Genomic DNA, 23529 nt, shown 5'->3' with positions numbered 1-23529 from the left:
GCTGCCATTGGTTATCATGCGAATAATACCTCTAAGAGGTGGTCTGGACTGCTCACACTATTCCTGGGATTGCCACTGAGCTTGTGCCAACTTGAAGATGCACTTTAAAAATATTGGTCATTTTATTTAAAAAGCATCTCATATTTGAGTATTGAAGGAGTTAGCTGTGAATATGAATATCTAAGCCAAGTTCGTCATTGAACTATAGCCAAATGGTTAGGAATATAAAGAAAAAGTATTACTGGGTGGCATAATTTTTTTTTTAATATGCAAAACCACCTAAGTGAATTAAACTCTGGGTAGAAGACAACTCTCCAGACATTGTAGACAGCACATCTGCATCTTTCTGCTGACCATGGTAAAGCACATTGTGAACATTACCACTTAAAACTAACTTTTCTCTTTAAGGGCTCCTGAAATTGTGCCAGCTGACTCCAAGTCCACCCTGACCCCACAGCATAAACCATGCTGTGATGTCACAGCTACCATAGAACTCCAGGGTAGTGTTGAGCTGGCCCATGTGGGCTCAGGTAAGTCCTGGCTTTTTTTTTACCATTTGGCATTCTTTTCAAAGTTAGTTACCATTATGATTTTATGTCATAAAAAAAAATAAGGCAAAACTTTGAAAACTGTGCCATATATGGGGGAAAAAAATAAGTCTGTTTTCTAAACATCTATGAGCCAGCTCCATATTCTAACCATCGGAGTTCCATAGTAGCTGTGAAGTCCCATGAGTTGTGTTCTGTGGCTTCAAAATATGTTAAATTCCACTCCTGGCCCAGCTTATAGAACAATACAAACTTTTTTTTTTTTTTTTTAACTTTATAGTTTGTAAGATGTAGTAACTTTTGTTTACTCTTAGGTCTTAATGTTTTAAAAGTATGTTAACTTTGCCTTATCTGTAATTATGCACCATTGCTTAGTTGGTTATTCATTCAGTCAGTTTTGAATGTGTGATGATACTGTAGGTTAGTTTTATAAAGTTAATCTTCTCAGAGTGCTTTCAGCTGTCCTTTTAATTTGCAGTCATAGCACAGAAGAAAAAGGGACAGAACATGTATGTAATAATACATTTGTTAAAATTTTCAAAAAACATGTTAAAGATGCTTTAGTTCACGCTTGGAAGCGTTGAGAGGTCAGTAACTAGGAAGCATGTATATACCATCATCTCTCTTCCATTGGAATTGTTCTGGTTTTTCTTGGTTATTGTTACATGAAGTGAGATTATACCTCTTGCATTTATTTTGCTGTCTTTTCCTACCAACCAGCCTTCTCCCCTTTTCCTCCTTTCCTTTATCCCCTGATATTAGAGGTGGTAAAAAAATGTTACATGAAGAACTCAAAAGACATTTTAAGTTGTTTTGCATATGATCTGATACTTTGTCCACCTAAGTAGAAAACTTTGGTAGGTAAAACTTTACCTTATCTGAGTATGGGCCATATCCTTTTTAATACCCTGCTTGCAGTAAAAACCCATCTGTCAAGAAGCTGTCGAAACTTTAGTCAGTAGCTGTCATTGAACAATGTGTCATAAAGATAGACTAAAAACATTTGGACTGTTTGGTGACAGTCTCATGACATTTGTAATAAATGTACTTGTCTTTGTAGCTGAAAACTCACTGGTAACTGAAACTAAGTTCTTAACTATAGTTAAAGAAAAGAATGGAATCCTATATTCCCAAAACATTAGATGATATTTTTCTTTGAGATACTACTTTGTACCTGTACTTACATTGTGTTTTTCATGTTCTAGAAAATTTGGAGGATTTAGTGCTCTATTCTTCAATAGAGCACAAACTCTATTCTCTTCATCCTCATTTTCTGACCCCCTGGGTTTACTTCATGCTGGGGAGCAACAGCATACTCTGTCTGCAGTTCACTGCAGAGCTGGGGGATGAGGGAAGTAATTGTTTTGGTATTTTGGATTAGGACAAATAGAAATCCTGTTTTTGTGTATATGTATCTTCTTTATTGAGATAGAATTCATATACTGTACAAGTTCATCTTTTGAAGTTCTGTTTATATTTTTTAAAAATGCTTAATTTGAAGCCAGACTGGGTGACGTCGTAAATCATAATTTCAAAGCACAGTGTGTCACCTTTCTTGTGCTCTCTGGTCTGTACCCCCTGTCTTTGATTATGTTATTTTCTTTTTTTTTTTTTTTTTTTTATTTTTTTTTTTTTAATTTTTTATTTATTTATGATAGTCACAGAGAGAGAGAGAGGCAGAGACACAGGCGGAGGGAGAAGCAGGCTCCATGCACTGGGAGCCTGATGTGGGATTCGATCCCGGGTCTCCAGGATCGCGCCCTGGGCCAAAGGCAGGCGCCAAACCGCTGCGCCACCCAGGGATCCCGATTATGTTATTTTCTAATTACAGAAATCTCTCACAACCATGACCGAGGAAATGAATTTTTTTTCTTTTTTTCTTTTCTTTTCTTTTCTTTTCTTTTTTTTTTTAAAGATTTTATTTATTCAGGAGAGAGAGGCAAAGACATAGGCAGAGGGAGAAGCAGGCTTCATGCAGGGAGCCCCATGTGGGGCTCTATCCTGGGACCCCAGGATCATGAGCTGAGCCAAAGGCAGACGCTCAACCACTGAGCCACCCAGGAGTCCCAGGAAATGAATTCTTAAGAATTTCTAAGAGAAGATTCTTCAGACATGAGCTAGCTATATGGTGAGCTAGCTAAAAATAGTGAAGACAGTGATTTAGAAGTTGGTTGGCAATCATCTTTGTCTTTGGGAAACAAAAAAGGTATGTGCATGCAGGCACATGCACATGCCTGAATAGGTACACATACGTATACATGTTCTGTGCACGTCTTCCTCCTCTGTAGCTTTTCAGGTCAGTTGATCAGTCTTTTTGGTCCTTGAGTGGCTTTTCTCATGTCATAGAAAGAAGTTTTATAAATATATATTTTTAGGCTAAAGCTTATAAAAGGTGCAGTGATATTGCAGGCACCCAGAAATAATGACAGCTTTGATAAATCATACATGAAAAGTAGTTGCTTTCATACGGAAATACCCATAGAAGGAAACAGAGTAGTAGAGCATATTTAGTTCTAAAAAGATGAACCTGGGGATCCCTGGGTGGCGCAGCGGTTCGGCGCCTGCCTTTGGCCCAGGGCGCGATCCTGGAGACCTGGGATCGAATCCCACATCGGGCTCCTGGTGCATGGAGCCTGCTTCTCCCTCTGCCTATGTCTCTGCCTCTCTCTCTCTCTCTCTCTCTCTCTCTGTGACTATCATAAATAAATAATAAAAAAAAAAATTTTTAAAAAGATGAACCTCATTAAATTCTAAAGTTACGAGCTCTCTTTGATTACTTTCATCTGTTCATTAAAACAAGCAGAAATTTCAGAGTTCTTTGTGTACTTGACTATTTAACAATAGATTTCTTTCTTTTCTTTTCTTTTCTTTTTTAATTTGAAGTAGGACTTTCTATATCTATTTATAAGACCTGCCCTTTGAGGAAGATTCCTGCCAGCCGTATCACATTTTAGCGTACCACGATTTAGCCCAGATGATTTTGCCAGGGCACTGGGCCTAAAGGCTCTTTCCGTTTTGGGGGCGGGGGTGACAGCTGTACTGAGGTGTTTATATTGAAGAATGTATTAACCTACGTGAACCATGAAAATAAAAGTTCCTGTAAGAAGGTGTTCTGGTTTCATATCATGGATTCTTCACTTGAAAAATGTGTCAGAGGCAGGGTGTTCTTTTTTTTGTGGAGTGGGTCTGGATTTGCAGAAAGGATCTTTGACCAACAGAGTCTGAAAACATTTGAAGCTGGCCTTTTGTGGCTTAAACGTGGTGAGAAAGGACTGTTTTGAGTATAGGAATCATGTTTTTACTATCTGTGTTTTTCATATTGCCTAGCATAGTCCTTTGCATGTACGTCATGGGAATTCAATGAACATGGGAATTATCATTTTAAAGTTTTTGTATTTTAAGCAACTGGGAGAAATTATTGCATTGGATGAATCTGTTATGCTCACAGAAGTAGCTCTTATTTCTCTAATTCCTAATTCAGGATGGCCATTAAAAATGATCTTTAAAAAGATACACTAAGAATATTTTTAGCTAGTATTAGTGTTTTACCCAACAAACAGATTTTTCCTGATATAACTTAGAAAACACTAAAAACTCTTTGGTTTTTAGTCTACAAGTCCTACAGTCTTGAGTGTGTGTGTATGTGTGTGTGTGTGTAACACTGTGAGTAAATTTGAAGCTTACCTTTATTTTTTGCCAAGGCTATTTATTCATAGATATGTACTGTACAGCTTTAGTAAGCAGGAATACTGTCTTCACCTAACATTAATTTGTGTTAAGATTAGTAACACGATTTAATGGGAACAGAAAGTTCTTTATGGATTATAAAAAAAGTGATACTTATCTCTCTACCCCCAACTGGTTTTGTAATGTTTTATTTTGGCCTATCTTTGTTCTAACTCATCTGGTTCAAGTTTTACTGTATTAATACTTAATGAATGTAAGGAACACATGGCTTTGAGAGGTTCTGAAATCAAAATGTTGCTAATTTTAACGATACTGAAAATGGTTTAATTGCTCTGAATTGTTTCTAGCTAAACAACAATATGGAAGGTCCAGCATTTGTTTTTTTTCAGCGTAAAAAATGCAGTGCAAAGGGCGAGAGAGCCCAAAGCCAATAGGAAGCAGCATATCCCTTTCTCCTTGGTTTCTGTAGAGTCAGGACCAGAATAGGTAGTTTAGTGTCTTCTGTAAAGTCTACTTCCTCACACTAGGATTACTGATCTTTGATCCAATCAGTATATTCTAATGATACCTCTAAACCTCAACCAGAGCATGGAGCTAGCACTGATGTGAAGGTAAGTACTTAAATAGGTAGTTCTAGTTCTGGCAAGAAATTAAATGGAGAGGAGTACACTAACTTTTCTTAATATTCTTTAGGACATTTAAATGTTGTCTCAGGGTCCAGGAATCCTAGAGAGACACTTAAAAGGGTTTAGAGTGAATGCAACAGGTTTATGGTTTTTGAAGAAAAATAGAATTAAATTCTTTTCTATCTTGTTGCTTGTTTTAGGGGTGGTAGAAGGTGATTTAGCTGCTATAGAAGCATACAAGTCATCAGGAGGGGACATTGCACGTCAGCTCACTGCAGATGAAGTGCGCTTGCTGAACCGTCCTTCTGCTTTTGATGTTGGCTATACTCTCGTACATCTGGCTATACGTTTTCAGAGGCAGGATATGCTAGCTATACTGCTTACGGAAGTGAGTATGACATTTTGGTTAAATGTTTTACATGAAGGAAATGTGTTCATTAGTTTTTATTTTTGCTTTTCTAAACTGTAATGCTTTTTAAAACTGTTCTTAAATGTTTTAGATTCATCTACTCCCTTTATAAATTCACACTAAACTTGAGACTTCAACAGTCTGTGATTCTTAAGGGTATATGCTCTTAAAACAGGACATTTTGCCACAAGATTTTAATCATCTGTTTGATTAGAAAAACACTAGGACATAGCTTTCATTCATTCACTCAACTAATATTTATTGAGTACCCACTGCGTGTGCAAGATACTGTGCTAAAGAGGGATGTGATTGGTGTTGGCTCTTCCTTTAGTGAGTATCCAGAGGAGCAGAGAAATAAATAGGTAATTCTGTACAGAGTGTGTTCTCATAGATGTAAATGCCAGGTGCTGTGGGAGTACTAGAGAAAGTGTTTTGGGGTATCTTACCTTCTCACTTAGAGCAGGTTACATTGTAGTGGAGGTCTGAAGGAGAAGTAGGAGTTTATGTCATAGGTGGGTGGAAGAGAGAGGGAGTTGAGGAAACTTTATTCAGAGGCCCTGGTGGTAGTGTTTGTGGAGATTTCAGGAACTTGCAGGTGCTCAGCATGACTGTGATGGTGATTGGGATCTGGAGAAGGAAGCACTGTGGAGGGTCTTCTAGGCCAGGGGATTCGAAGATTGTTCCTAGGGCCATGAACAGGTCTGCAGAGTTAGGGAGAGGAGCAGGGGAGTGGCCAGATCACAGTGTATTTTGGCTGCTGTGGATTAGAGAGGGGGAAGCCTTGGTAGGGCGGGCATTACATGACGCTGGCAAGGACTCTGCTGGTACCAGAGTTGCAGTGGCAGTGGAAGGAAGTTAGGCCGGTTTGACAGAACTGGTGGGGACAGAGTCAAGATTAAGTGGATCAACTGGATGTGGGGAGTAATGGAGAGGGGGGGATCAAGTTGGTTCTGAGCCTTTGGGCTTAGATAACTACACAGATGTCACAAATGACTGCAGATGAACAAATGATTCAGGATATGACCATATTATCCAGTTAATTCTTTTAACAATAAGATAAATAGAGTGCAGAGGGTCAGATCAGTTGAAGATTGAAATTTTCAGGCAGCCCCAGTGGCGCAGCAGTTTAGTGCCACCTACGGCCCCCGGGTGTGATCCTGGAGACCTGGGATGGAGTCCCACGTCGGGCTCCCTCCCTGCATGGAGCCTGCTTCTCCCTCTGCCTGTCTCTCTGCCTGTCTCTCTCTCTCTCTCTGTCTCTCATGAATAAATTAAAAAAAAAAAAAAAACCTTCCAGAAAAATAGTTGAAAATGGCTCTTAAAAAAAAAAAGATTGAAATTTTCTCAATATGCGTCTTCTGTGGCATGCATATTTACATATCCAAATTTGCCCATATTGGACAAAATTGGTTGTGGAATGTCCTCCCAGTGGAATGGATGCTCCAGAGGATGGAACTGAAGAGGCCAGTATGGAGATTACGTTAAGGGATGTGCCTGCAGAGAAAGCACAGAGCCAAGTACTTTTTGAGATCCGAACAGGAGAACATTATATTTTTGAGATACGTATCTGGGGTCAGGGTTTTTAAATTGGATTATAGGTTCTGCAATATTCACGATACAGACCCAAGTGGTGTGAACCACTATGTACATAGCACTGGGAGGGTTTAAGGAATATGATTGAAATGGCTAGCTGTAGTTCAGCGTGGTAAGCATCCAGTGACACCAGAGGCACCTATAAGAGGAAGGGCAGGGCTTGAGTGAGAGCTGTAGTGAAAAACAAGGGGCAGGTGTGCTGTGGCTAGAGAAAGGGATTGCTGGAAAAGCAGTGTGATTAGAAGGACCAGAGTTCTGGAACAGTTAGAGGTAGTTCCTGTCATATTTGAGGTCTGGCTACATTTGCGTTGTGTATTGGCAGGGCCAGTGTGTGGAGCTATAGTTGCTGGTGGTGGCAGGAGACAGGATATAGGGGGCAGCTGTGAATCAAGGCTCAAGTCGTTGGTGGGCTCCTAGGCTGCCCTCAGGCTGGTAGAGGGCTGTGATAAGGTTGGAGTGACAGTCCTAAGTCACTGCCCTGAGAGCGTCTGGGGACTGACGGTGGGAAGGCAGTAGAACCTCAGGGTACTTTCTGTTTACTGTCTAACAGATCACTTCCACTTAGCAGCAGTTGTTATCTCCATGCAGTTTCTGAGGGTAGGGAATCCAGGAGCAGCTTGATTGAATAGTTTTTGGCTCAAGGTCTTATGAGTTTATAGTCAAATTTTCAGAGCTGCAGTTGTCAGAAGGCTTGACTCAGGTGAGAGGATCTGGTTCCAAGCATACTCACATAACTGGTGGCGGGGGGCTTCAAATCCTGGTACGTGGGCTCCTTCAGAGGGCAGGTTTCACCAGAACAAGTGATCCGTGGGACAGCACAAGAGAGTGCATGGAAGCTGCAGGGTCTTCTAGATGGAACCTAATTTAGGAAGCAACTTATCAATTTTGCCATATTCTCTGGAACACATAGACTAACTGGTGCACTGTGGGAGAGGGGGGGCAGGGTGGATTTCCAGGGAAAGAACAAAATTGGTTGTGAAATGTCATCTCAGTGGAATGAATGCTCCAGAGGATGGAGTTGAAGGGGCCAGTAGGGAGATTATGCTAAGGGATGTTCCTGCAGTGAGAGCACAGAGCCAAGTACTTTGGGATCAGAACAGGAGAACATTATATTTTGGAGATAGTATCTGGGGTCAGGGTTTTTAATTGGATTTTAGGTCATGGACTCTGGTAGTTTGGTGGAGCCTATGGGCTCCTTTTCAATATACTGTTTCTTTAAATGCGTAGAATAAAAATAAGATGGCAACAGAAATCAGTTATATTCTGACAGTTTTTTCAGAATAGATTTGTGATATATAAGAGAATGCATTTTAAATATAGACAGGAGGTTAGTGAAAATGAAGGATTTAAATTTAATGAAAATTCTCATTCAGGTTCACAGGCCCTTGCAAGTTCATGTGCCATAAGTTAAGAATTACTGGCCTAAGGAGATGGTTGAGAGTTGTAAGGTTGAAAGAGGCTGGAAGATGAAGGATAGGCTTTCAGGGACCTGAGCTGAAGGATGGCAGTGGGGGGTGAGGGGGCATGCTTGGAGACTCTTTACCAGCTGTAAGGTTTCTCTTGGAATGTTTGCAGTATTCATGATACAGACCCAAGTTTTTGAAGAAACAGTCTCAGGTTTCTGGAAGGAGGCAGAGGGTTAGCTGATGAGAATAAGCTTTGGGAACTTCGAACTTACTTTGGGATCCATTTAACACCGTTTCTTGAGAAATAGTTATATTCTGAAAACATTGACATCTCATTTTCCATAATTTGACTGTCACGTGATGATTGGGTTCATGGAGTTAAGAGGTAGTGAGAATTTCATTGTTACTGGTAATCCTGGCCAATAGAATTCATCAAAACTGAGTTTTCATATAGGATTTTTCACGATATGATGTCTGATGCTTGTGTTGGTTATGCAGAGGTTTTGAAATGCTGTTTACTTACTTACCTTAATAAGAATTATAGTTAATTGTTCCCATATATTATATAGATGACATTAATAGTAAAGCTGACTCTTTGAGTGGCTTATTGGCACATATGCTCCAAACTCCACTTGTGACTGGAAACTTGCCTTTGGGAAGGTTGTCCAGGTTTGTGGCTGTGGTCTGTAGTGACAGAGACTGGTTCACACCAGACTTATTTCCTCTCTAGCAGATACTTACCTTTGATTTCAGAATTCTTTGTATGCATATTTCTTGAGCTCCATAAAAGGAATACACCTTAAAAGTCAAATAATATCTTTGCATCATTCGTTGCAAATCCATCATTAAAAAGAAAAGAAAAGGAAAGTTCTAGCCATGCCCTTTCTAGAAGTTCTCCATCATAGCGCTCACTATATCACTGCTCACGTTTCATTCCTGTCAGGCTGGCTGTACTTCAAAGATTTGTTGTCTCTTCTACAATTGGAGAAGCCCAACTGCTTTTTTAAATATTCAGAGTTATAACAAATGGGGAGGGATTTGAGGTCAGTGGAAACTAACCCTTTAAAAATATCATGCTTTCTTTATTCCACATTGGGGCACTTGAAGTATTCTTAACCCAGCAGGAGAAGAGTGTGTGTACTTTCCTCTTTCTCCATGAGCTGGAATTTCCTGTTTTTTAAGAATACTTTTATGGCAGGCATGATGCTAAGTCTTACTTAGGTGGTTTTCTGTCCTCCCTCCCTCTCTTAGGATGAACCTTTGTGAACAACACCATTTTATGTAAATTTTTACATAAATCTTTATATATGTCCTTGGGATAAATTCCTAAAGAAGTGAATTTCCTGAGTTAGAAGGTAAAGTGTTTTTCTGGCTATTTTCCTGGAAAGGTGTACTGAAACATACTTCCATTGGTGAGGAAATAATCCCTAATCTGTTTAAAAATTAAACAACATCCTGGGTTACTGGGAAGGTTTGGTAATTTCTCTTAAATACTGTTATTTTCTGCTTTCTTTAATGATAAATGAGATGCAGAGGAAAGTTTCTTTTGTATTTAAGGTGTCTCAACAAGCAGCAAAGTGTATTCCAGCAATGGTGTGTCCTGAACTGACAGAGCAGATCCGGCGAGAGATAGCTGCCTCTCTTCATCAGAGAAAGGGGGATTTTGCTTGCTATTTTCTAACTGACCTTGTAACATTTACGTTGCCAGCAGGTAACTCCAAATTTCAATGTGAAAAGAAATTTTCACTTTATTGGAATTCTTTTTTTTTTTTTTTTAAATGTGTGAGTGAAATTGTCTCTCTTAGAAAGCAGATAACTTAGCCTATTATGTACATTTTAAATTACTTGACTACCCTATTTATCATGCAGGTGACCAGTACAAGGGTTCCTCGGGAACTTATCCTTCAGATCTGGTAGGAAGGTAGCAGCTGATAATAACTGACTTCTATGTGGGCCTTAGATGTTTTTAAAAATCTGTTTTACCCATTTATTTTTCTCTTCAGTTTTAGTTTAGGACATTATCAGTGTACTTTTTTTTCCTTTTTCATGCTTGTTTTAAAATTACGGAAGTATTGGTTATTGGTATTAGTAGATAGGATTAGAACCCCGGCTTTTGATGGGTGGAGATTATTTGAATCAGATACTGGCATTCTTTTGAAAGTGTCATTATGTTCTTCACTCATTATATTAATTTCTACTATGTCTGTGAGGTAGCTTTTCATTTTTCAGTTCAGACTATCGGAAGTGTCTTCCAGGATGCTTTTTGTCTTTGGACACTGAATAAATGCACCAAACACCAGAAGTTTCTAAAACAAAGCTTTCCTCTTGCTTCTGAGTGTCTTGAGCTTTTATATTGACACGAACAGGGGCATTTACAAATGGTAGGAAGATAATAACTTAGCCTTAAAAAAAAAAAAGACTATTTATTTGAAAGATAAAGAGAAGCATGAGCACAAGCGGGGTGGGGGTGGGGGACCAGAGGGAGAGGGACAAGCAGACTCCATGCTAAGCCCAATATGGGCCTTGATCTCACGACCCTGAGATTATGACCTGAGCTGAAATCAAGAGATGGACATTTAACCGACCGAGCCACCCAGGCACCCCGATAACTAAGCCTTTTAAAATCAGACAAAGTTCAGGCACCTAGGTGGCTCTGCCTTTGGCTTGGGTTGTGATCCTGGAGTCCTGGGATTGAGTACTGCACCGGACTCCCCACAGGAAGCCTGCTTCTCCCTCTGCCTAGGTCTGCCTTTCTTGAGTAAAAATAAAATCAGACAAAATTCATTTGAAATGCCATCTCTGTACACTTAAGCTTATTCTGGTGATGTTTGGATTTTTATTTTGACTTGAAAATAGCCTAAATTTTTTTAAAAAATTGTTTTTTAGGGTAATGCTTTTTTACTCTAGACTACTCCATTAGTAACAGAACACAGCATGGAGAATTTGAGGAAGATGACAAAAACAGAGATCTGTGTGTACCAATAATTAATGGTTCGTTAACTTTTATAAGAAGATTCTAAAGTCTGAAAACAATAGGCCTAAGTAGAAGTTGAGAGTGCAGCGAGTCAAGGGCAGATAAATATTTGTATGTTGTTACTGTTTCATCAATCTGAATATCAGATAGCCCTGTTCTTTTTTTTTCTTTTATTTCTGTTTTACCGAGGGATAATTATCCTATAAGATTGTCAGATATTTCAAGTTATTCATTGTGATTTCGTATATGCATACATTGTGAAAGAGTTTCCCCCATCTAGTTAATTAACACACCTATTGTCTCACATGTTTGATTCATTTATCTGTTTTGGTGAGAACATGTAAGTTATACTCTCCTGGCAAATTTCAGTTATATAACATCTTGTTATAAAATTCAGTTACCATGGTTTTGACATTAGGTGTTCAGCCTTACTCATTTTATAGCTTGAAAGTTTCTGTACCCCTTTACCAATCTCTCTTTTTCCTCACTTCCCCCAACCCCTGGCAATCTTTCTTCCCTGTTTCTAGGAGTCTAACTTTTTTTTTTTTCTTTTAAAGAGTTCACATGGATATGGTACCATGCAGTATTTGATTTGTCTTTCTCTGGCTAATTCCACTTAGCCTAATGCCGTCAGGGTCCATCCATATTGTTGCAAATGGCAGGATTTCTTTCTTTTACCTGCCTGAATAACATTCCATTTTTATACTTTCCCTCTCCCTCAATCTTTATTTATTCGTCCATTGATGGACACTTAGATTGTTTCTATATCTTGGCTATTGTGAGTAATGCTGCAGCACACATGGGAGTTTAGAACCTCTTCATTATCCAATTTTCATTTCCTTTGGATGGATATATACCCAGATGTGGGATTGCTGGATCATGATTCTTCTAACATTTTGAGGAATCCTCCCACTTTTCTATGGTGGCTATACCAATTTACATTCCACTACCTGTTCACAAGGGTTCCCTTCTCCATATCCTCACCAACATTATTATCTCTTCTTTTTATGACAATAGTTGTATGCAATTATTGGTCTAAATATTATTCTTTTTATTATTTTTTAGATAACAGTTTTGATAATGACATACAGAAAGGAAATCTTTTACATTACATTTACACACACATACATGCATTTTTTTTTTACAGGAAGGCACTTGACTGTCTTCACTGGCTAGGGTTTTTTTTTTTTTTTTTTTTTAAAGATTTTATTTATTTTAGAGAGTGAGAGTGAGTGAGCAAGCCTGAGTAGAGGGAGGAGGAGGGGGAGAGAATCTCAAGCTGACTCTGTGCTGAGCCCGATATGGGGCTTGATCTCACAACCCTGAGATCAAGCCAGGAGCTGAAGCCAAAAGTTGGATACTAAACTGACTGAGCCACCCAGGCACCCTGACAAGGGAATTCTTTTAGAGGAAGTCACTGTTAGATGCTTGTATCAAATTTATTAAGTTATGAGATGTAAGAAGATCTTTTAAGTCTCTTTTTTGCTTTATAGATATTGAAGACTTGCCTCCAACAGTCCAAGAAAAACTATTTGATGAGGTGCTTGATAGAGATGTTCAGAAAGGTAAGTGTGGAATTAATGAGTGTGATTTAGTTCAATTTCTATTAATTCTTTGCTTTGTAAGGCTTGGAACAGTTCAGTGTATGGTTGACTTGTTTTATTTTTACTTTAATTGAAAATGTAAAGTCCTTAAGATCATTGTCACATTGTGCTGTTAAACATGTTCATTCTGTTAATTATCTTTTGATAAAACTGGGAAAAAAAAGTTAAGAATGCTCATTCATGGCTCTCTAATGGTGATGGAGTAAATAAAGGTGTAAAAGTTTTTAAGCCTTGGTTTTCTCCTTCTGTTCTAGAATGAGTATATTTCCCTGTTAAACATTCTTAGCAAATAAGTTGTAAAGAATATAGAAGTTGAGGAAAAAAACTTAATCTAGAGCCATAGATGTTTCGGCTACTCAGAAGGTTTGTATTGATCAGATTTATTTATGTGTTTAATGGTAAATGATACATAAGCATATCAACATGCAGAGAATGGATTCTTTCCTCCAATGAGTAGTTCTAAATTGCATGAACATGAACATGTTACTTCCAATTCCTTGTGTAGAGTTAGAAGAAGAATCTCCAATTATAAACTGGTCTTTGGAATTGGCTACGCGTTTGGACAGTCGACTGTATGCGCTTTGGAACCGAACTGCAGGAGACTGCTTACTTGATTCAGTGCTACAAGCTACCTGGGGCATTTATGACAAGGACTCGGTGCTTCGGAAAGCCCTGCATGACAGCCTGCATGACTGTTCACATTGGTGAGCTGGTGTTCTTCCCTGTGTAAACCCAGGCATGCTCTTGCTGAATCATTTCCTTATACTGTTGGGATACTTTTCACCTGTTATCTTTACTTTGGAAGCTATGGGGAAAACTTTGGTTTTGCACATTGAGACATGTGAAACATTTTGTTGGCTTTTATACCTTTATGCTGAGCTTTTTTTTTTTTTTTTTTGCTGAGCTTTTAAATAGATACTTTTGAAGTTAAATATTGATAAGATCTTTGCTCATGTTTTTTTTTTTTTCTTTTTTTTTAAATTATTTATTTATTTATTTATGATAGTCACAGAGAGAGAGAGAGAGAGGCAGAGACACAGGCGGAGGGAGAAGCAGGCTCCATGCACTGGGAGCCCGATGTGGGATTCGATCCCGGGTCTCCAGGATCGCGCCCTGGGCCAAAGGCAGGCGCCAAACCGCTGCACCACCCAGGGATCCCTTTGCTCATGTTTTTAAGTGTTATTTCATATTTTTGTTTAAATTTAAAAGATTATGTTGGCATTGTATTACAAGATTCTTTTCCTTCCTGAGGCACATAGTCAGTCTTCAGACTACATTTTATTTTGCAAATTTTGAAATCCACAGTAAAATTAAAAAAAAAAAAAAAAATATATATATCAATGCAACAAATCTCAGGGTTTCCTTCATTGGCTTGACCACTTAACACTTACCCGGGGACGCCTGGGTGGCTCAGCAGTTGGGGTGGCTCAGCAGTTGAGCATCTGCCTTTGGCTTGGGGCGTGATCCTGGGGTCCCAGGATTGAGTTCCATATCGGGCTCACTGCATGGAGCCTGCTTCTCCTCTTCCTATGTCTCTGTCTCTTTTTCCCTGTCTCTCATGAGTACATAAATAAAATCTTAAAAAAACAAAACAAAACAAAAACAAAAAAACAAAAACCAACAACAACACTTAACCTATATGGGCTTTGCTTCTACATATGTAAGCAACTCTCTTTGCCAGTTAAAGTCACCATGATGCTTTTTTCCCCGTCAGTAACTCAGTGTGCATCTTTGAAGAACCAAGATAGTCTCTTACCCAGCTGAGTCCACAGGACCACATCTAAGAAAATCAGCAAGGACTCTCTTATCCATTTTATAGTCCATATCATATCTTCTAGTTATCTCAGAAATGTCCTTTATGTAGACAGGTTTCCTGCTATCTGAAAGTATAGCATTCCTGGGAAACCTTTTGTCAGCTGAAATGGCATAAAGCAAAGATGCAATTACCATCTTGTGGAAGTGAAAATCTTCTTCAGGTTTCTTTTCAGCTAGCAAGAACAGGTACTAATGTAGGTCTTTCATAAAAGCAAAGGGGCATGAAGCAAACTTTCAGATAGTAGGGGAAACCTGTGTCTTATTTTTTACCCAGCATCCAACCAGGTATATGACTGGTCTTGACTTAATCGTATTTTCTTGGTTCTGTATATACATTGTCTCAGTTGTCATAAGTGAGAAAAATTGAGGGTGAAAGAAGCTAAATTAATTAAAATATGCTCCCCCCATACCTAATTGAACACGGTAATGATAATGGCCTTAATCCAAAAGATGTTACTACCCTAGTGCCTCTTACGTAATTTCTGAGCATTTACTAGGTAAATTTTGTTGTGAGTACTTAGGGATTTTCTGAAGTCCATTAGAACATAAACTCCATGAGAACAGAGATTTTGTTGTCTTTTGTTGTGGAAGATCTAGTGCCTTCAGTAGCCTGACCTAGTAAGTATACCGTAAACACTACTGAATGAAAGTACTCTCTAGAATTTGAAAATGAGAGCAATTTGATCACTTTTTTGATAGCTAAATTATAAATCAAAGCATAATACAAAAGAGGAAAAATTTGAGGTCACCTGAAAAAAATTAAAATGCTTCCTAGCTGGCAAGCCTAGATGGTAACCTGATTGGATGTATAATATGTACAGGCATACCTTGGAGATAGGTGGATTTAGTTCTAGACCGCTGCAATAAAGTGAATATTGTAATCAAGTAAAGGAATATTTTGGTTTCCCAGTGCATATAAAAGTTAACGTTTCTAGTATATTATAGTGTGTAGTCAAGTGTGCAGTAGCCATTAGGTCTTAAAAAAACTATACGTACCTGAATTTTAAAGTCTCTGTTGAGAGACCCCAGCCATCATCTGAGCTTTCATTGAGTCCCGATCTTTTTGCTGGTGAAGGGTCTTGCTTCAAGGTTGATGGCTCCTGGCTGATCAGGATGCTGGTGGCTGAAGGAAGAGGTGGCTGTGGCAGTTTCTTAAAGTGAGATTACAGCGAAGATTGCTCCATTGATAGACTCCTCATGAATGATTTCCCTGTAGCGCGTGATGCTGTTTGATGGCATTTTATCCACAGTATTCCTTTCAGCATTGGAGTTGGTCCTTTCAAACCCTGCTGCTGCTTTATCAGCTCCGTTATGTGATATTCTCAATCCTTTGTTGTGATTTCAACAGTCTTCATAGCATTTTTGCTAGGATTAGATTCCTTTGCAAAATAAATAAATACATAAATAAATAAATAACAAACCACTGTCGTTGCTCATCCATCACAAGCAAGTTCTCATCTGTTCAAGTTGTCTCTGGAGATTGCAGCAGTTCAGTCCCATCTCTAGGTTCTACTTCTCATTCTAGTTCTCTTGTTATTCCCACCACATCTGCAGTTACTTCCTCCTTTCAGGTCTTGAACCCCTCAAAGTCATCCAGAGGGTTGTAATCTTCTTCCAAACGCCTGTAAATGTTAATATTTTGACCTCTTTCCTTAGATCAGGAACATTCTTAGTTGCATCCAGAATGGTGAATCCTTTCCAGAAGTTTTTCAGTTTCTTTTGCCCAGATTCATCTGAGGAATGGCAGCTAGAGGCTTACTTGGAATAATGAAAGTCGAAATTACTCCTTGATCATGGGCTGCAGAATGGATGTTGTGTTAGCAGCAGGCATGAAAACAGTCTGATTGTCCATCTCCATCAAAGCTCTTGGGTGACCAGGTGCATTGTCGGTGAGCAGTAATAATTTGAAAGGAGTTTTTTTTTGTTTGTTTGTTTTTAATCTGGGGGGGTAGGTGTCAACAGTGGGTTTAAAATACTCAGTAAATTATACTGTAAATGGATGTACTGTCATTCAGGCTTTTTTAAAAATAGAGTATATTTAGCATAGTTCTTAAGGGCCCTCGGATGGCCAGGAGCATTGGCTTCAACTTAAAGTCACTAGCTGCATGAGCCCCTTAACAAGAGAGCATGTCCTTTGAAAGCAAGTACTGACTTCTCTCTAGCTATGTCAGTCCTAGAAGGCATCTTCTTCCTATAGAAGGCTGTTTCATCTACATTGAAAATTTGTTTAGTGTAGCTACCTACATTCATTATTTTAGCTAGATCTTCTGGAGAATTTGCTGTAGCTTCTACATCACTTGTTAGTTCACCTTACACTTTGATGTCTGGAGATGGCTTCTTCCTTTAAACCTCATGAACCAACTCTGCTACCTTCAGATTTCTCTTTGATGGTTTCCTCATCGTTCTGAGCCTTCATAGAGTCAGAAAGATTTAGGGCCTTGCCCTGGAAGTGATTTTGATACTGTTGTGAATACATGGGCTATTTCTAGTTTATTATTTACACAATGATCAAGTAGTGAATACTAAATAGTAATGTAGAAATGTAGCATCTTTATATCCAGCATCTCAGATGATTCTGAGTGTTTGCTTTTTGGTTTTTAACCTTTAAACCAGTAGTAGACAGTTGAAATTGATTGTTCTTATCACTAATATTTAAAGTTTTGGTGAAAACATGTTGGGTGGTGAATTAAATTATGTGTGAGAATGTGTTAAATGATGTCTGCTAGGCATTTTTAGTTTGAAAGTATATTGCAAACTGGGTAAGATTAATAAAATTGCTGTTCTCTTTACAGGAATTGCTTAAAGACAGACTCCCTTAAATACATGATTAGAACATTTATAGAAGGCTTATCTTTTGCAATCTTGCTTTTTTAGGTTTTATACACGTTGGAAAGATTGGGAATCATGGTATTCTCAGAGCTTTGGTTTACATTTTTCCTTGAGAGAAGAACAGTGGCAAGAAGACTGGGCATTTATACTCTCTCTCGCTAGTCAGGTAAGAATGCTTCGAGGCATGTTGCTTCTGTGAAAAGAGTAGGCTACATATATGCATGAACTGTTGGAAACATTGTGGTAGACATGAAACTGCTTGATTTGGCTTGATTTGGGTTCTGGCCGTGACTGCTGTCAACACTATGACCATAGGCAAGTCCTCACATGAAGTGATTAGAAACTTTGAAAATGAAAGTCATTATGATGATTTAAGCATTCACCTACCTTTTCAGATTGCTCTTCATTCATATTGTCCTCTTAGGAATGTGGCTTTATGCCTGTTTTATCTACCTCTTGGTTAGCTCCTGTTCTGTCTGAGGGGCACTTAACCAAGACCATTGAGCTGAAGGTAGGTAGGCACTCTTGTGTTGGTGCTCTGTCTGCCGTCAGGCCTAGAAGGGTGAAGCTGGGATCTTCATGAGGCTTCTAGTGGTGAGGCTCTCTTTCCATGTGACATATGCCAAGAAGGAGGTGCCATGGCTGACAGAAGGAGGGATTCCTTTAAAATTAACCTGGGAATAGACTTTTTATAAAAACGAATTATGTAGGGTTGTTCCTCTTAGACTCTAGCTTTCATACTAGTTTTATTCTGTGAAGCACATTCAGTATGCTGAATTGTAATGTTCAAATATACACACAGCAAACCATTCCTTATCTTTGCAGAAAGCACCATGATTAATTTGAACCCTGGCACAGTGGCTGTTTTACATCAGCAACATGTACTTCCTGAAAATGTGTTGTCAGAATTGTTATAGAGGGATGGTAGTAGACATGTTTAGTATTCTTGCATTTATGTTTGTGTGAAATAACAGCTCATCTTTTTACTTGGAGAGGACCTTGTCATAGGTGCAGTACTCTGACAGGTGACAGCAAGGATGGAATGACGCCACCACTGCCTTACTATCTGAATCTCTTGTTCCTGGGATCAGTATTTAACCAAATCCATTGGGTTTTGGGTTTGGATTGTAAAAGATAGTTGTATACGTAGACTTCGCAGATTTCTTTTATTATTTCATTGGATTTTGCTATTTGAAGAAGTTAATGCCTCTTTAGCTTGACAGTATTATCAATTAAAAAAAAAAAAAGCATTGATCTCGTGTACTGAAGGGGAGCAGCATTGTGTTTTGCACATTAGTTTTCCAGGGCAGCAATAAATGTTTTAAAGAGAAATTGCTTTCTTTATTTTATTCTGTACAGCCTGGAGCAAGTTTGGAACAGACACACATTTTTGTACTTGCACATATTCTTAGACGACCAATTATAGTTTATGGAGTAAAATATTATAAAAGTTTCCGGGGAGAAACTTTAGGATATACTCGGTTTCAAGGTAAGCCATTATTCAAGAGTATTTTAGAAGTCTCCTGTTACTTACCATGCAGCTTGCAGCTGTATGCTGATAATCCCATGGCAACTTTCTTTCCTCCCTCCAGGTGTTTATTTGCCTTTGTTGTGGGAACAGAGTTTTTGTTGGAAAAGTCCGATTGCTCTGGGCTATACAAGGGGCCACTTCTCTGCTTTGGTTGCCATGGAGAACGACGGCTACGGCAACCGAGGTGCTGGTGCTAACCTGAACACAGATGACGATGTCACCATCACGTTCCTGCCTCTGGTTGACAGCGAGAGGAAGTTACTTCACGTGCACTTTCTCTCCGCTCAGGAGGTAAGAGGCACTACTTCCCCATGAACCTACTTGAAGCCGTGATGCTGCCCCGGAACCCAACTGGGAACATCTTTCAGGAGCGGCGTTCTCTGCACTGCTGGCTACACCACTGAATCTGGGCCTGGCTGTCGTCGCTTTCTGGAAGTATTGGTCAGCCAGGCCGTGACTTTTACCTTCCCTGAGCTGCTTTGTAGGTTGTTGGGTGGAGATGCAGCAGTGATGTGAAGACAAGAGCCCCAGCCCTGATGCAGTGACGGGTGCTGAGTAGAAAACTAGAAAGATGGGATGGGGGGGGGGGCTCCTGGGGCTTATGATTGAAACCTGGAGGTAACAGGAGGCATCTGAGGAGGTGGTGCTGCTGAAATAAGACCCGCAAGAGAAGAGAGTCTTATACAGTGTGGAGGGAGAGAGCCATAGGGAGAGGGTATTGCAGCGCCCTGGTGTGATTTGTGGGGAAAGGGGGTTGAGGGACTAGGGATGGCAAGGGGCTTGCCAGTTGCCTTTTAAAACCTTGGCTTTGGGAAGCTGGGAAGCCTGAGACCATCTGTCTGGTAGAGGAACACTGGCTGCTTGGTGTGGAGACTAGGTACTTGGAGCAGTGGCAGAAGCAGGCACACTGGCTCAGAGATGGGTGCAGCTGCAGGGGAGAAGGAGGTGGGCAGGCAGGGCTGGCGGCAAGGATGCGCAGAAAGAACACTCTCAGGAAACCCATATTCTTACAAAATTATTGGTTTTTTATTTGATATAATATAAAACTTTTATAATCATGACATTAAGAAAAGTAGACCGTAATTTTTATACTTTCATTCTGTAGATACTTTACTGAATAAACTTACCTTGTCACGTGTTTGAAGCTGAGACTTTGTTTCTCTAGCCTTTTCTTTGCCAAGATCAGTTTATTAGGTAACATTGGGTTTTTCCTCTTCTATCAAACAAATGAACTCATAATTAATAGGTGGTCCCCCCCATGAGGTTTTTCTGCACATTTTCCCATTGATGATTTTCTGTTTAACCATAGGAAACTGGGTTTTAATCATAAAATTGAGAGGTTGAAACCACGTGAGAAATTTGTTGCTTTGACCTTTTCGTTAGTGATCCTACCAGCTATGTTCTCATTAAATTTTTCCTAACAGGTCTCTGATCTGTGATCTTATTTTCTCTTTTCTTCACATTCCTCTAAAAGCTAGGTAATGAGGAACAGCAAGAGAAACTGCTCAGGGAGTGGCTGGACTGCTGTGTGACCGAAGGGGGGGTGCTGGTGGCCATGCAGAAGAGTTCCCGGCGGCGGAACCACCCCCTGGTCACGCAGATGGTAGAGAAGTGGCTTGACCGCTACCGACAGATCCGGCCTTGTACATCCCTGTCAGATGGAGAGGAAGATGAAGATGAAGAAGATGAATGAAAAAAATCAAAGAGCAGAAGACTAGGGTATCGGCTCTGCGGTGACCCCAAAGCTAGTGTGGTGCACGCTCCAAGCAGAGCGCAAGACATGGAAGGAACCAGATCTGGCAGGAACTGCCCAGAAGGCTTTTCTCATCCACACCCAATGGAGAGGACGTATCTGCTGTGTGAGGAGACAGAGAACTTTGTTTGGACTACAGTTTGTAAAAAAAAAAAAAAAAAAAAAAAAAAAAGAAAAACTAATTTTATTAAGACAGAACTTTTTTCCTTTCAAATTGTAAATCTGTCTATAAATGTAACGCATGTGGTTGTGTAAGAAGTTGTGTAATAGGACAAGTTGTACCAGCATCTTCATATTATTGAGAAGTTTTTTCCAGCATGGGCACCTCCAAAAGCACATGGCAGATGACTCTTTGTTCCTTTGAGATACTCTTTTAAAGTAGAACCTGGCATTCTACTTTCCTTTTAAAAAGATCCACTTTACGTTGAGTCTCACTAGAGCTCATTAGCTATTTGGAAACTTTTTGTACAAATTATCCACAGCAAAACATAAAAATAAAAACAAGCTTTTATTTTATTTAGTCCCCGTCGTGCCCAATAAAACGAAGTCAAATCTTTAAGGAACAAACTGCAAGGAAGTAAGAATTGTGTGAGTGAACTTCATACAGACGTCATTCCCTTGTTTTGGAAAGGGTTTTGGTTTCTATTTCGTCTTTTTTAAGCTTCTGATATGCTCCCTTTCAGTATTTAGGTATTTATTTGTTTGGAAGAGTGCCCTTAAAATGAGGGTTCTTCTACCAGAGTCCGGGTGGCTGTCTCTTTGTGAGTCGTCATTCCCTGGATGGAAGTTAGGGAAGTGCCTGGAGAGCAGGCCCACTTGTAACTAAATGAATTGTGTGAAATTTGCGCACTTGATTCAATTGACAATATCACACTCCCAAATTGCCATGCAGAGGGTCTTTGGATTCTTCCTTTTATCATCAACTCTGCTTTAAGCAAATCATGTTAGAAAGGCATGCCTTTGCTTGGGCTAATTGGGAATCAGTTAAGTATAGAATAAAGATTTAAAAATGCAGTAAGGTGGAAATGCATTGTATAATGAATTTCTCAGAGTAGTCTGAGAATTTTTGCATGTTGGTTAATTGTGGCCATTCTTATTTAAAAGTTAAAACTATAATCTTAGATAGAAATCTTTTTATAAAAAGTATTATTTGACCACTTCAGGTATATGTTCAATACTGGGTAAAAATTTCAGACCTATCTCAGGAACACAAAAAAGACTTAGTGTCCTGATAAGCACTTTGTAGACTATTAATGTGGCAAGGAATTTGGAAAGCAGCCCAGAGACATCGACAGGCACATGCACGCACGCAGGCATGCATACACACACTCACACACGCACTTTTCCTTTGATGAAAAGGCTGTGAAAAAACCTTTAGATATTTGCTTGTTTTCTTCTAAGTTCTGTTTAGATGGTGTTTGAAATGTATACACAAGCTCTAATTTGATGCTGGAATTACTAAACATAGAAAAACACCCATGAGATGTCATGTCTTCCCTCTTGGAGCAGCACACGGAGATATTCCCAGGATGAAAGGATCAGTTCTACTGTATGCTAAAACTTGCAGGAAACTTGTTGCAATTTCGACTCCATATAAATGAATTTTGGTGTAACAATGGTAAATGTTACTGTTCTATGTGGCTAGGTTTCCCTACAAATTGACTCTCTGGTCGACCCTCGTTTTGGTCAGTAATTAAGGTTTTAGAAGGCTGTTGTTCTGACTACTTAGCATAGCATCGCTATAGACTTTTCTCCATACATAGGAAGAATTCTTTAGTGGGCACAGATCCTATTCTAGTTGCTGTTAAGCAAAACTACCCTCCTGGTTGAAGAAGCCAAAGAGAAATGTTTGAGAGAAGCATCTAGTCAGTCACTCTGGTCTACACTGCAGTCGATGCTGTCCAGGAATCTCATAGGCTCAGTAGTTAGCCTGGGTGTGGTGGTCTGCTGAGTGTTGTTTCCCCCGAGGTGCCTCTTTATTTATTTATTTATGATCAGTGATCCTGACCACACCTAGTTGAACAGGTACAGCATTCTTCCCTGTGGGAAAGGTAGGACATTGCATTTCCTAGGCTCCAGACAGGGATGGGGCTTTAAATGGTTTTTATAGCAGACTGGCTGGTAAGGCCAAAATGTTGGTGAATCAATGCTATGTTAAGCTCTTGAACTATTAAACAGCCATAATTGTCCCGAGATAGAGTACGCAGTCCTTTCTCAAAGATGAGGTCTTGGTTGACTCTGGATAGTAATACCTTAACTGTATGGACTTTGAACCTTATGGGTTTTTTTTTTTTTCCTTTTTTAGGGACAATACAGTATGGTGTTTTCTGTTCTAATTAAACAAAACCTAGGTGCAGCACGCATTTGAACTGGCCTTTTTGTTGTTTGACTCATCATGTCCCAGACTTCCATCTGTGTTAAGGGGACACTGCTTTCTTTAGGCAGTTGGGGATCTCCTGTATGTGCATGTGTCATGCCCTCCTTGACAATATCCTGGCTCTGAAGAGGATGTTAGGCTCCCATTCCGTTTCCTGGAGTAACCATGTGCTCCAATCTCTATCCATAGGTGGTTGTTTTTATGTAATTTTTTTTCTGGGGGGGTAAGGGGGGTTGGGATAGGACCATCACCTTCAAATGAGTGAGGAGGTTGATGTTCAGAAACCCCATCCTACCCCTCCCACCCCCTCCCGCACCTTTTCTTCCTAGGAAGGGGAGGGGAAAGGAGTGACGGGGAGTTGGGTACCTGGAATTGGA

General features: G+C 39.5%; 1 protein-coding gene across 4 annotated transcripts in view; it reads left to right on the top strand.

The window, feature by feature from the left end:
* ZRANB1 (zinc finger RANBP2-type containing 1) overlaps positions 1-23134 on the top strand; it is a 58624-nt gene extending 35490 nt beyond the window's left edge. For 2 of the 4 annotated variants that reach the window (XM_041743236.1, XM_041743239.1), the window contains exons 4-11: positions 5062-5249; positions 9827-9980; positions 12737-12808; positions 13353-13551; positions 17537-17657; positions 18851-18980; positions 19084-19313; positions 20497-23134. In XM_041743236.1, coding sequence (XP_041599170.1) covers positions 5062-5249; positions 9827-9980; positions 12737-12808; positions 13353-13551; positions 17537-17657; positions 18851-18980; positions 19084-19313; positions 20497-20715 — 1313 coding nt within the window. In that variant the 3' untranslated portion in view covers positions 20716-23134. Of the gene's footprint in view, positions 1-408; positions 531-5061; positions 5250-9826; positions 9981-12736; positions 12809-13352; positions 13552-17536; positions 17658-18850; positions 18981-19083; positions 19314-20496 lie in introns of all 4 variants that reach the window. The other 2 variants (XM_041743240.1, XM_041743237.1) reach the window with 2 other exon arrangements.
* Positions 23135-23529: the final 395 nt, after the last annotated feature.

The sequence above is a fragment of the Vulpes lagopus genome, chromosome 2 (genome assembly GCF_018345385.1).
Source record: "Vulpes lagopus strain Blue_001 chromosome 2, ASM1834538v1, whole genome shotgun sequence".
NCBI classification, from domain to species: domain Eukaryota; kingdom Metazoa; phylum Chordata; class Mammalia; order Carnivora; family Canidae; genus Vulpes; species Vulpes lagopus.
The sequence above is the reverse complement of the archived record's forward strand: the minus strand, read 5'-3'. Positions and strand labels throughout refer to the sequence as shown.